The sequence below is a fragment of the Adiantum capillus-veneris genome, chromosome 15 (assembly GCF_014529385.1).
Source record: "Adiantum capillus-veneris isolate H3 chromosome 15, ASM1452938v2, whole genome shotgun sequence".
Taxonomy (NCBI): Eukaryota; Viridiplantae; Streptophyta; class Polypodiopsida; order Polypodiales; family Pteridaceae; genus Adiantum; species Adiantum capillus-veneris.
The window spans coordinates 51841836-51856549 of NC_140945.1; the positions used below are offsets into that span (position 1 = coordinate 51841836).

The following is a 14714-nucleotide window of genomic DNA, read 5'->3' on the forward strand; positions in this document are numbered from 1 at the left end:
GTCCCCGAACCTCCTGGGGGTATTAGGGTCCGTTTAGGGCCAAAACCCTAAACCTGCAAAAATACACAGCAGGCTGTAATTCACTGTTTCGGGCTCCGTTTCGCGTGCCGGTCGCATCCCTAGCAAGTCCTCGAGCTCCCGCACCTGTAGGGCTACTTGCCCTTTGAATCGGACGAGATTTCTGGCGTGAAACCTCTCCGAATTCACCTGTACCTGCGGGGGGATTAGCCGCTAGCTAATCCAGTACCTGTGCAAGAGGCTCTTGCCTCGACAATCGCGCATGAACCCACACAACTGTACATTGGTCAAATGAAGAGCCCACTAGAGGGGCATAACATACTGCGAAAGGGGAGAGAGAGAGCAGTGCGTAGTGTGCAGGGCATCACTCCTGGCACCGCACTGTGCATAAGAGGGAAAGCAAGCACTCCATAGCTCTTAGCCTGTGACAAAAACTGAAAATGAGGCTCTCTCTCCTTCAAATTCAGCGCCACTTCTTGTTGCATGAGGCAAGTGCACCAGAAGGTGCCACTTGGCACATTTACAAGCATTTTCCCGTTTCGGGGTTGCCGTCTAAAAATATCCCAACCGGTTGCCCAGTTGACTTCACGACAGAGTAAGAAAATGTTCCCCTTGTCATTCCGGAGATAATGACGTCAACACATTTTCAGGTCCCAAAATAGCAGTTCCCTAAATTTTAGGAGATGCTACCATTGTATCTTTCTAGGTCATCCGACCCTCTTTGTACACTACGGCCACATCCAGAACTGAAATGTAGCCTCTGTAGCGAAGGATTCCACTTTGGCTAGTTAATGACCCCACTTGGCTAACCATAGTCCTTGTCCAACCTTAGTGCTCTCTTGCCCTCAGGCCTGGACTCCCTTTGGACAGTTCCACACTAGCTATGCAATGCAGGGCAGTTAGATTTCCCGAGGGGTGTTTCCAAAAAGTGAAAGTAAATAGATAATAAGAAAGAAATCAACAAAAAGGATAGATAGTAGTCACACGCTGGTGACATACCCCCCTCTTGAAATCTCAAACGTCCTCGTTTGCATCTATGTCGTACATGCTTACTGTCAACACTGATGTATTCAACACCTGTCGACACATATACGACACATACATGCTCATTGTCAACCCTGGTGTATTCAACACCTCGTCGACTCATGTATTGCCTGCGTGTGAACCCTGTCCCAATGACATAGTGGTAGCTTCGCACTGTGCCATTGCTTTGAGTCACTAACTTTCCAATGACAAAATGGTAGTTGCACATTTTGCCACTGTCTTATAGTACACGTTGGATCCCGTAACACTTTCGAGCATACCCAAACCGACAATTTAAGAATGCAGTTACACATGTACTCTTCAATAGAAACAATCACTGTATCCTTGACAAACTGACAAGAAATACTCACTTCTATAGCACTAACCAAACTTTTGGACATTCCATAAGAGCAATTGCCAAACTGACAATCTGTACAGCTCTAACATTCATGTAACAGGTATTTGATTTGAGCTCACTTTAAATACCTTGTACATCATTTGTTTCAGAAGCCATTGTCACACTGACAATCCATGTAGCTTTGAAACTCAAGGGATCAAGGTAGGTTGCAAATCGAAGGCTTCAAGGTAAAGTGATAACACAGTTGGTGACTCTGCAAGTTCACCTTCTTCCATCCACTTAGCATCCATTGGTGGATAGTTTCTGAACTTTACCAAGTAACGCCTAGCAACCTTGCCTTTCACTTTCCTTTCTTTGTGTGCCAAAATCTGTTCAGGGACCAAGATCTCGTCAAGTTCCTCGACTTCCGGCTGATCTTCAGCTGGCATATCTTCTGGCACATCACCCACATGGGGTCTGAGAAGACTCACATGAAACGCATTGTGAATCTTCCAACTGTCAGGCAATTTCAGCCTATATGCAACATCACTGATTATGTCGCACACTTGAAAAGGCCCATAGTAACGCATGGTGAGCTTTGGAAACAGTCTTTCCTTGCCCTTTATCTTCTTTAACCTTGCCTTTTCAAAGCGTAAAAGCACCCAATCACCAAGTGAATATACCACTTCACGACGGTGACGATCAGCTGCTTTCTTTTGCTTTGCCTGAGTCCTTTCTAAGGCCACTTTGACCTTCTTGTACATTTCATCCATGTCCTGACCATACTTATCTGCTTCAAATATCTTGTCCTTTGTATGCAGTATGGGAGGAACTTTCTTGCCACCTTCAACTATCTCAAAAGGTGCCTTGCCAGTTGATGAATGCACTGTGTTATTGTATGCATACTCCACCAATGGCAAATACTGCTCCCACTTTCCTTTATGCTCTGACACATTACACTTCAGCAGATCTAGGACAGTAGAATTTGCCTCTTCTGACTGCCCATCTGTTTGAGGATGAAATGACGAAGAGAATTTGAGCGTGGTGCCCATATTCTCAAACAAGCCTCTCCAGAACAAACTTGTCATGCGTGGATCACGGTCGCTAATAATCGACTGTGGCATGCCATGATACTTGAAAATATTGCTCATAAACAAACGTGCCATCTGATCTGGCTTTATCTTCTTCCTGACAGGAATAAAATGAGCCTGTTTGCTGAATCTGCAAATAATGGTCCAAATACCATCATTTCTTGTCTGCGTTCTCGGAAGATCAAAGATAAAATCCATAGCAATACTTTCCCATGGTTTATCTGGAATAGGTAGTGGTTGCAATAACCCTGGTGCCTTTTGCCTGTCAAACTTGACCTTTTGGCATATTAGGCATTCTCGCACAAAGGCATCCACATCTCTTCTCAATGTAGGCCAGTAGAAGAATGTCTCAACCGCTTTAACTGTAGCATCAATACCACGATGCCCTGCATACGGTGGGACATGACTCTCTTCCATAACTTTGCGTCGCAATGGCTTTGTGACACACAATCTGCCATGCATCATCATGAACCCGTCTTTAAGAAGATAGTGTTCCTGACGTTGTCCATCCATTAGTTGCTCGAAGACCCTTGCAAAATCTTCATCATTTTCATAGTGTTCTCTCATATCATCAAGTTCATGATGATAAGGAATTGACACAGCTGAAATTTGTGGCTTCCTTGACAAGGCATCAGCCACAACGTTCTTCTTGCCTTCCACATGCACAATCTGAAAATGGAACATGGACAAGATATTTGCCCATCGCATATGCTTCTCAGATAACTTTGTCTGTGTCAAGAAGTATCGCAAGGTCTGATGGTCCATTTGGACAACAAAGTCTGCACCTAGCAGGTAGTGTTTCCAACTTAAGAGCGCATGAATCACAGCCAGTAACTCTTTCTCATAGACCTGCATGGTCATCTCTGGCCCTTGCAAAATTCTGCTCTCATAGGCTACTACCCTGCCATCTTGCATTAGCACTGCACCAATGCTACTACCACAGGCGTCACACTGGACCACAAATGACTTCCTAAGATCTGGCAACACAATGACTGGATCCGAAGTCATCTTTTCCTTTAAGAGATTAAAAGCTGAAATCTCTTTCTGTGTCCATCTAAAGGTGACTGCCTTCTTTTGAAGAGCATGTAAAGGTGAAGCAATCTCAACGAAATTTCGGATAAACCTTCTGTAATAGGAGCATAGTCCCAAAAAGCTTCGGACATCATGCACCGTCTTCAAATTTGGCCATGACTTGATCGCTTCAACTTTTGCAGGATCCATTCTGACACCATCCTTTGAGACAATGTGTCCCCGAAAGTGAATCTCTTCCAAAAAAACTCACTTTTCTTTGCATTGATGAGTAACCTATGACTGCGTAGCTCTTTGAACACAATGGCCAAGTGATGCCTATGCTCCTCTTCATTCTTTGAGTAGACTATCATGTCATCAAAGAATATACCAACAAACTGCTGGTGTGGACAGAAAATTCTGTCCATCATCCTATTGAACGTAGCAGGAGCATTTGTGAGACCAAAGGGCATCACTAAAAATTCGTAAAGGCCAAACGTCGTTCTAAAAGCAGTCTTGTGCACATCCTCTGATCTAATGCGGATCTGATGGTACCCACTCTTTAGATCTATCCTGCTAAACATAGCTGCTCCTTCTAATTTGTCCATAATATCATCAATTCTAGGTATAGGAAACCTATTCTTGATGGTATTCTTGTTCAGTGCACGGTAGTCGATGCACATACGCCATGAGCCATCCTTTTTCTGCACCAACAACACTGGAGAACAGAATGGAGATGAACTGGGCTGAATCAGCCCCTTTTCTAAAAGCTCCTGTACTTGGCCCATTATCTCTTTCCGCTGAGCCGCACTAACCTTGTACGGAGGCTTATTTGGTGGGCTACTGCCTGGCACCAAATCTATCGCATGGTCCTCGGGTCTTTCTGGCGGTAATTGAGACGGTAATGAATCGGAAAAACAGTCACTATACTGTTGTAAAAACATTGACCTTTCTTTATCTAGCACAGATAAATTTGATTCATCACAATCTGACACTTCACGTGCAAAGACCAAGTACGCAGAAAGATGCTTTTTCATTACAGAAGTAATAGCAGAAGCTGATACAGTAGGAATAGACTCCCCTTTAAGCTTTACATCCAGAATATGAGTCTTTCCCCTGCTCTGTACAGTGATCTTTTTGTTGTAGGCATCCATGATTCCCTATACACGAAACAACCAAGGAATACCTAACAACACATCACATCCGTCCAGTGGCATGATGTAAAATTCTTCAGCATCTACATAGGACTGGATATGTAGACGCAACTTTCCAATGATGGGTGTCACAGCCTCTGTATGGCCAAGACATGCCAAACCTGCCTCTGCTGTATACCCCATCTCTTCAGGTCTGATTCCCAACTTTGAAGCCAATTCTGGGGAAATGAAGTTGGCTTTGGCACCTGGATCAAAGAAGATAAGCATTGTTTGATCCTTGACCTTTCCCCATGCTCTGCAAAGCTCACTTGCATCTGAATTTGGCTTGTCGCCCACCATATCTAGCACTAGACCGGCCATGGGCTTCTTTCCTTTCCTGTCCTCCTTGTCTTCAGAATCAGCTGGCCTTTTCTTTGTAGGACAGTTGTAAGCAATGTGGCTAGGCTGCTCACATATAAAGCATTTGTTTTCTGTCCTCTGGACCTTCTTTTGCTCTTCTGACTTGCGAGGAAAACTTCTTTTCCATTTCTTTGCTGTTCCTTTTTCTGATTCAGCCCTAGCTTTATCTTTCCCTGCGTTGGCTGACTCCTGAGTCCCTTTAGGAGCCTCATTGGGAACGTGCTTCTTGGCTGAATTTTTCTTGCATGATCCTGCCTTGACGCCAGTGTTAAATTCACAATCTTCTCCCTTGAGCAAACCATTGCCAGTGTTTGCTACCTCGATGAGCTGCGTCAAAGTAGTGACTTTTGTCTTCGTGGAGTATTTTCTCAATCCTTTGGGTAGGCCACAACAGTATTTTTCAATCTGTTCTGTCAATGGCACAAACCTATAGGAAGTTACTGGAAGTAGAGCTTTCCAAAACTTCCGATTGTAATCATCCAGATTTCTGCAAGTGGCAACATTTAGCTGGTGCCATTCTGTCATGACATCTGCTTCAAAGTCATCCGATAACCATGCTGCTGCAAAAATTTGCTTGAAGTAAATCCATGTGGACGAAGCTTGCCCTTGAAGCAATAAAGTTGTCCACCATTGTCCCGCATTCCCTGTCAAGAAAGTGGCTGCCTTGCGGACCTTTGAAGCCTCTGTAAAATTTCCCCCTGCATAGGCCTTGTCAAACTGCTGGAGGAATGAGAGAGCCTTCTTCCTGTCATCAAACCCTGTAAAGGTCATGAATGACACACCTTTGCCACCTTCTTTGTACGGAGTTGGCCTCTCCAGCGGCGTTAAATTGTCATATGGAAGTGACTGAAACATGGGAACACTATTAGGGTTCATCTGTGTTCCTTGGCCGCTATTAACTTGACCTAGAAATGCCATATTTGGCTGCTGATTTGTAATTCCAGCCATACCAAAATTTGCCTGTGGCATCCCAAATTGGCCCTGAGTGCTCTGAAACCCTGGTTGCATACCCATGACACTGTATATGGGGTTAGGCATCATCCTTTGAGCACCCCCGAACACTGTTCCTGGAGTGTAAAACTGATTTCCAGGTGCATGACCAGCCATGCTCTGGAATACCGATCCACCTCCAAAATAGCCAGGGTGTACTGAAGGTGGTGGGAAGACCTGTTGCATAGCCTGTAGGTTGCTTCCCTGCCCATTAGAACCAGCTATAGGCTGCTGAAAGGTGGCGGGCTGAACTGGTACAGCTTGAAAGACTGGCATCTCAACCACCTGTTCTTGCACCTTAGGCATAGGTTGTGGAGACTGCATATTCTCCGTCAAGTGTACAGGTGTTTCCATTGACTGTGCAGTATGAATCACCTGTGCTCGAGCCTTAACAGGCTTTTGAATATGATCCAGTGACCCAACTTGCTGAGACGGAACAGGAGGTTGCAGAAAGGCTAAAAACCTTGGGTTCTGCATTACTTGTGTGAACATAGCCACAGCAGTAGCCAACTAGGTCCTGAATATATCATCATCCGTCTGTGGTGGTCTTGAGGACTCACCCACTTCATGTGTCTGTTGACCCTGTGAAGAGGAAACCTCTTCAGTCACATCATCTGGTCTGTCAGCCATAATTGCAATTCCCTGTGTCTGGTCTATGATCCCCTGTCTCTTCAAGCCCAAAACTGACCAAGGCTCACTTCTATGGGAAAAAGTGATTTAATCCCGTCCATGGAACCATGAAACCGGCCTGTTCAATCCAAAAAGGGCGGTAGACTTTACTTTAAACCTTGATTTAGCTTTCACCCATTATTAGTCGTCTATTTTACCTGTACTTTCAAGACACAACAAAGGGGGGAGGGATACAGGCTGCTAGATTGCACCTGTATGAGTAGACGGACACCAGATTGGCCCCTAACTTAGGCGCCCCTTTCGGTATTTCTTTATTGTTCAAAAGAGGGAATAAACGCTGTGGTTCCCTACAAGCTGCCCCGCACAAACTCGGCTGAATTTCCACTGTTCCAGCCCGATTTCGGCAGCATAACTGTACTAGAACCCTTCACAGTCAGTATTCCCACGCATTGACTGACTTTCCCGACGCATACGGGCACTTTGCAAAACCTGGCGAGAATCTGCAGCACGCTGAAATCTCTGTCTTCAGCCCTGAAAATGCGCCAGATCACCTGTACAGTGGTCCCCTTACATCCCCGAACCTCCTGGGGGTATTAGGGTCCGTTTAGGGCCAAAACCCTAAACCTGCAAAAATACACAGCAGGCTGTAATTCACTGTTTCAGGCTCCGTTTCGCGTGCCGGTCGCATCCCTAGCAAGTCCTCGAGCTCCCGCACCTGTAGGGCTACTTGCCCTTTGAATCGGACGAGATTTCTGGCGTGAAACCTCTCCGAATTCACCTGTACCTGCGGGGGGATTAGCCGCTAGCTAATCCAGTACCTGTGCAAGAGGCTCTTGCCTCGACAATCGCGCATGAACCCACACAACTGTACATTGGTCAAATGAAGAGCCCACTAGAGGGGCATAACATACTGCGAAAGGGGAGAGAGAGAGCAGTGCGTAGTGTGCAGGGCATCACTCCTGGCACCGCACTGTGCATAAGAGGGAAAGCAAGCACTCCATAGCTCTTAGCCTGTGACAAAAACTGAAAATGAGGCTCTCTCTCCTTCAAATTCAGCGCCACTTCTTGTTGCATGAGGCAAGTGCACCAGAAGGTGCCACTTGGCACATTTACAAGCATTTTCCCGTTTCGGGGTTGCCGTCTAAAAATATCCCAACCGGTTGCCCAGTTGACTTCACGACAGAGTAAGAAAATGTTCCCCTTGTCATTCCGGAGATAATGACGTCAACACATTTTCAGGTCCCAGAATAGCAGTTCCTTAAATTTTAGGAGATGCTTCCATTGTATCTTTCTAGGTCATCCGACCCTCTTTGTACACTGCGGCCACATCCAGAACTGAAATGTAGCCTCTGTAGCAAAGGATTCCACTTTGGCTAGTCAATGACCCCACTTGGCTAACCATAGTCCTTGTCCAACCTTAGTGCTCTCTTGCCCTAGGCCTGGACTCCCTTTGGACAGTTCCACACTAGCTATGCAATGCAGGGCAGTTAGATTTCCCGAGGGGTGTTTCCAAAAAGTGAAAGTAAATAGATAATAAGAAAGAAATCAACAAAAAGGATAGATAGTAGTCACACGCTGGTGACACGCACTGCAACAACTTAGCCAAATTCGACCCCATGCAGTCTTCCTCCTATCCCACAACCACATACTTTGATCCCGTTTGCATGGCCTACCCTAGTTTCTGTAGTTCCGAGAACAGCACCTTCACTTACGACATTGTTTATATTGTCTCCTTTGCATACATGCGAGGTGTTTTCTCCTACTACAATACCCTCTCTCTCTCTCTCTCTCTCTCTCTCTCTCTCTCTCTCTCTCAACCGACTTGCGAGGCAACAGGGAACACTCGCCTGAGGCAGGAGCTGCCCACCCTGCTAACTCTGCTCTTCAATATGGCAATAAGAAACTGAGGTCGCATCGACATAAGCTGACGACGCACTGCAACAACTCAGATCCTATAGCCAAGTTCGAGCCCATGCAGTCCTCCTCCTATCCCACAACCACATGCTTTGACCCTGCCTCCTTGTCCTATCCTAGCTTGTGTAGTTCCGAGAACAGCACCTACACTTACGACATTGTTAACATTGCCTCCTTGGCATACACGCGAGGCATTTTGTCCTACAATACCCTCTCTCTCTTTTATCTCTCTCCGGCAGAAGCAGCGTAGCCACTCTAGCAAGGCATACATACATATTCATTAACGTATTGCCTAAGTATTGTTCTTTTCAAGTAACCCACTATCACGAATATCACAAATGTGTTCCTAACCCACTATGTGTCCTTGTCTAAGTATGTACTCTTTTCAAGTATGTGTTCCTATTGTCTTGGCAGAAATCCTTCTTCTTAGCGCAATCTTTAAGTGAGCTCACAAATCCTCTCCTGCCTTGGTACAAATCCTTCTTCGTAGCGCAGTCTTTAAGAGAGCTCACAAAGAAAGATTATAATTCTCCTCCCCTCCAAGTTTGCTTGTGTACCGCATATTGCTGCCTTCTTAGCGCTACTTTGTCTAATATTGTCGCCAACCTCTACCGCTCCTCTCAAGAATCCAAGCTAAGTCCTCACGCATTGTGGCTGCATCACAACGAAACCAAAAAACGGCACAACAATTGAGCCTCTAAGATTATTTCATGATGACGGCCTTCGTGCAAGTCTCCCGAGACCCAAAAGGTTGCACAATTTTCATTAAAGGATATTAACCACCGATGAGACTGTGCTCTCTCTCTCTCTCTCTCTCTCTCTCTCTCTCTCTCTCTCTCTCTCTCTCTCAGAGAGCATTGCCGGCAGGAACCATAGTCGGACACAGAGACACCGCCACATGTCAGGGGGAGGTGACGTGAGAGAAGAAAAAAGAGAGCGCCTCGGGATTCTGAGTCGGGAATGGCGACGAAAACAATGCATAGGAGCCAGCATGAGCCTCACAATCACGGCAAGGGGCTGGAATAGTGCGCACTGTGTGTACACCGTAGGGGCCAGCATACTTAAGCAGTCTTCTCTCTCTCTCTCTCTCTCTCTCTCTCTCTCTCTCTCTCTCTCTCTCTCTCTCTCTCTCTCTCTCAGAGCACTGCCCGAACAGCAGACGGCAAGGGGCAGGAACACGGATCTGAAACCTGTCGGATGAAGCTCATGTTGACACATGTCCGGGGAAGGGGCCAGAATCCCTTCCCCCATTATATTAGTATAGATTACAAAAAGGAGGGACATTCCAATCAATACAACGGTGTGTTCCATCTACTAAACAGCGGTTTCCACCTACTGCATCCCATCTGCCAAAAACATGGCCCCATCCTTTACGTCTGTCACATTAATACAGTGGTAAAACCCTACATGAGAAAATCTTCCATCACAAAGAATCTTTTGTGACCAAGCATTGCAACGTGGCATCCCCAACCAATGCAACAACATTTGTCACCCACTGTGCTACAGGCATCAAACAAATGGCACAAATTTTCAAAATCAATATGTTGCATCTGTCATATTGATTATAATCACAAAACCCATATAATAAAAACTCTTATATCACAAAGAATCCATAGACTTCTAACCACTCTAAAGTCTGTACCCAAGATTTGGCAATCTAACTTTAGCTAAGCAACCAAATTCCATGATTTCAAAGAAAAAGTGACAAATGAGAGCTAACATACCAAAGGGTCTTCAAAATAAGCAAATGCGAAGCTGACAGAGATCAAAATCAAGCTTTTCTCTTAGGTAACGAAATGCTAGCTGCTCAAACGGAGAAATGCCGTTGATAGTTCCTCTCGTTGCAGCGTCTCTATACAGCGGTAGCGGAGAGAAGAGGCGAGGTGGGCGAGACGAACAAAGTAGAGAGTTTCCATACTTACTGTGCGGCTCCCATGGCTCCACCGGAAAGGTGAGGGAAATGGGGAGAGTAAAGGTGTGTACGTGGGGAAAAATGGGGGCTATGGCGGGTCAATGAGGGAGAAAGGGGACAGGGCACCGCCGCTCAAATGCCTTCGTCTTCTTCGTCTTCGCTGGGTTGCAAACTTGCAGGTGAAAATGGCGCATAGTAAAAAGGGGGAGAGGCAGAGAACCATCAAAAATTTCAACAGGGAAAACCCTCCGGATGCCTAACACGTGCCGCCTCTCTTTCTCTCTCTCTCTCTCAGGGTGCGCACATGCACCAGCCACAGCATCCCGGCCGAGGCAAATTCCATGCTGCCCCGCCACTTTTTTGGACTGTAGAGCAGATCGCTTCTTGAACGTTTCTCTACCGCTTTCGTCAGAAAGTGCGTGCCCTCCCCTAGCCGTTTGCAACGGTAGCAAAGCGGTGGCTGCCTAAAGATGGTAGATGACGCCCGTAACATGCATCCAAACTCTGCACAATGGTTTGCGCCAACGTCGTCTAACTCACCGCCTGCTGCTTAGCTTCCATGTGCGCACAATAACGACCAATGGCAGGCCGATGATGCTGCTGCCGCCATGGCATGTGAGCAAAGTGGGTGATATCGGTCAGTGGTTGGTTGCGACTGTTGAGACTGGTCGGGACCCTGCATGTGCGCAGGCTATCTCTCACTGTCGCGCAGTCGTCGGAGCTTCAGGGCGCACTGGCCGGTTGCATCAGCTTACGCAACGTGGCCAGGGGAATAATCGCATGCACAAGGCGTTGCAAAACATTAAAGGTATGCAAACCATCAATAGTGCTCGGAAGGAGCAGTATGTAGGCCTAGTTGTTGGACTAGTGCAAGTCAAAAAGTTCATAAGATTCAAATGTGACGTCTTCATGAAAACTCAAAAAGTCCATGAAGTGCACAAGACGGTGCCATGAGTGAGAGATTCATGATGAGATTACTCGTCAAGGGCTTTTGTAGAACTATGTCTTGCTTGGCATTCCTTCGATAGCATGCATGCCAAATGCGACTTATTCATGAAAGCATAGAAATTTCTTGATGAGCTTCTTTGGAATTTTGTCACTTGGGAGTGCATTGATTGCAAGATATGCCTGACATGGATGTGGGCAATGTGCCAGATGAAGCCTCTTGGAATGCACTTTTAGGAAGTTATGCCTTGGAAGGGCTAGGCAAGACTTCTTTTTTTTGGATGCAATAAGAGCTAGGCATTTCCCCAAATCCAATCACCTTTGCTAGTGTGATCAATGCATGTGGTTATAGCAAATCCATGCTTCATAGTAGACACCAGCCTTGAATGCTTTCAAACATTGATAGACAATCGATCTTAGTGGGTCATGCCAAAAGCCATCAGCAGCATACACCCAATAGATAGGTAGATGCTAACATTTGATTGTCCTTGGGAACTTGTGGAGCCTAACATCAACAAGTCACTTGAGAAGACTTGTGGTTGACATCCAAAAGTGCCTCTAAGGATCTCTTTTTCAACATTGCATCCGCAACAATGAGAAGCATGATGAGTCTATAGAAACCTCAAGGTAATGAGCTTCTTGCACAATGAGGCATTCTCGATGCGGACTCGACAACTAATTTTCAAGAAAGGGCGGTGTTTTTATTGAGTTTTTAAATTTATTTTTGCGTTTTATTTTCTGTAGTGGAAGAAAGTTTTGATCTTTTGCCCAAAAATGAGGTTTCTCAAGATATTGAGACAAACACCAAATATGAGTCCATAGGTGTTTGTACATAATGTGTATTTTTATATAATTAATTAGTATTTGATTGATTTGGAAATTTTCATTGATTTATTTGAATTTCTTTTGAATTAAAAAAAATACCAGGGGCAAGGAGTGGCCTTGTTGCAAGTCCAAGGTGCCACAGGATCTTCCGGAAGCTGATTTGGAGTAAGAACGAAGAAGTTACGACCAAATGCGGTAAAGTTACGAAAATTGTATTTTTAAGCCAAAAGGCTCGACTTAGCAAAAGTGATGGATTTCGGCCAAATGGTATCCGTTTCTAGAAATTTTTGACAAGGTGGTCATCTTACACGTTTGGTAGGACTAACTATGAAATTTCTTTAACTAGTGTTCCGGAAGCCCAAGGTAAGTATATCACACCTCCTCACATAGAGCTCATTTCTACATAGAGAGAGTGAGAGAGAGAGAGCTAGAGTGACTTTTGCCACGGTCTTTGAGCGTTTGCTACGACACGTACACACATTTACTCGTCACCAGACATGAGGCGTAAGTTTTATACCCCTTACACTAGCTCTTTGTTATCTTGAATGTCAAAATGCATGTGTCATCATTGCGTACAAACCCCGACCCCGACAAACTTACACCCATACATAACAGACACAAGGATGGTCCAAATCAAGTGAAACTTCAGAGGGGTAGTCTAGGGACATAGGCTAACATGGCACCACCATCAAATTTCTAGAAAAGGCTTCAAAATAAAGTGCTTAGAAAAAAAATCACAATTTTTTCTTGGAGCTAGATGGACTTCATATTTGACACAAAACTTGCCTATGGTATCGTGGGAAACCTTTATAAAGAGGCTTCATAAAAAAACATCATTTCCCAGTATTAGAGCATTGGTTTGATTTAGGGACCCACAGAACGTTAAATCGTTGTTGAGACTTCAAATGATATCCAAATCTGGTTAATTTCATACATGGCTTGTACTCAAAGTATAGTAGAGGCCTATCTACCTGCTTGTGTCAGGGGACACAAGGCACCCCATGCCTCCCCAGAGCCTATAAAAGGACCCCCTCGGCCTTAGTTCCAGGGGGGTCGGTTGTAAGTAACGACATGCTTGTAAACACCAAGGGACTGCCATGCCTGGTCCATCCGCCCAACCTCCCTTTAATAGGCACCTAGCCCCTTTCGGACCCCTTCCCACTGGCAGTCGGCCCTTGGCCGAGTCCTTGACCCCTTGGTTTGGCCCTTGGCCTGACATTACTCCCCCCTTGGAGAAGCGTTTTCGTCCTCGAAAACAAAAGTGGGGAATTTCTTCTTAAGAACACTAATGTTTTCCCAAGTGGCACCCTCTTCAGGGTGATCTTTCCACTTGACTAAAGCTTGACTACGTACATGATGACGAGTACGGAGTTCATGAAATTCTAAAATGCATTTAGGTTCATACAGTTGAGTGGGAGGTTCAGTGAAATCAACCAATATCTGCTGGCCGATAACATTGTCGTCCCCATGTAAGCGTTTACATAAACGACTTACATGGAATACCGGATGGACACGCGAGTACGCAGGTAACTCAAGTTTGTAGGCCCTATCACCAACTCGCTTGAGTATCTTGAATGGCCCACAATAACGTGGAGATAATTTGGGTGTAGGTCCAGTCTTCAGACTTTTTGAATGCTCTGGCACACGCAAAAATACCTCTTCACCTTTCGTGAAGGTAACTTGCCAACGTTTCTCATCAGCATACTTCTTATACCGATCCTGTGCTTGTCGAACATTTTGACGAGCAAGTCTCAGCATTTCCCTATGATCTTGGAGAAACTCCTTGACCTATTGGAGCTTCTCAGTTGCCAACCCCACCGTCACTAGTGATCGAGGTTGAAAACCATACATAAGCATGAATGGACTAAAACCAGTCGTAACATGCTTAGCACTATTATATGCAAACTCAAGAATAGGAAGATAATCTTCCCAATCTGATTGCTTCTTGCTAACGTATGCTCGTAGCATATCCTCTAGCACTTGGTTGACTCGTTCCGTCTGACCATCTGTTTCAGGGTGATCAGCCGTACTTAAATTAAGTTGTGTACCCAATCGTTTAAAAACAGCCCTCCAAAAATGACTGTTAAACTTGGGATCACGATCACTCACAATGTTACTTGGCAATCCATACAACCGGTAAAGATTGTCCACAAATAACTTAGCTAATTCTGGAGCCTTAATGGTTGACTTGGTTGGAATAAACCGACAAAGTTTAGTCAACCGGTCTACGACCACCCATACCGAGTCATGTCCTCGAATAGTGGTTGGTAAACCCACAATAAAATCCATGGAGATACTTTCCCATTTACCATTGGGAATCTCTAAAGGATGTAAGAGTCCTCCTGCTTTCAGGCGCTCTGCTTTATTAACTTGACATTTTTGGCAATGCAAGACATAGTCTTGAACATAGCCATGCAAACCTGGCCAGTAAAACTGTCGTCTTACGAGTGCATAAGTTTTCTTAATTC

General features: G+C 45.2%; 1 protein-coding gene across 4 annotated transcripts in view; it reads right to left on the bottom strand.

Moving 5' to 3' along the window:
• LOC147440650 (uncharacterized) overlaps positions 1–10572 on the bottom strand; it is a 33971-nt gene extending 23399 nt beyond the window's left edge. For 2 of the 4 annotated variants that reach the window (XR_015184274.1, XR_015184273.1), the window contains exon 1: positions 10289–10572. Coding sequence is in view for 2 of the 4 variants with exons in the window: in XM_086482514.1 (XP_086338640.1) it covers positions 4638–6512 (1875 nt within the window). In the remaining 2 variants the exon portion in view is untranslated. Of the gene's footprint in view, positions 1–3801; positions 10065–10288 lie in introns of those variants that run through there. The other 2 variants (XM_086482514.1, XM_086482513.1) reach the window with 2 other exon arrangements.
• Between the last annotated feature and the right edge of the window lie 4142 nt (positions 10573–14714).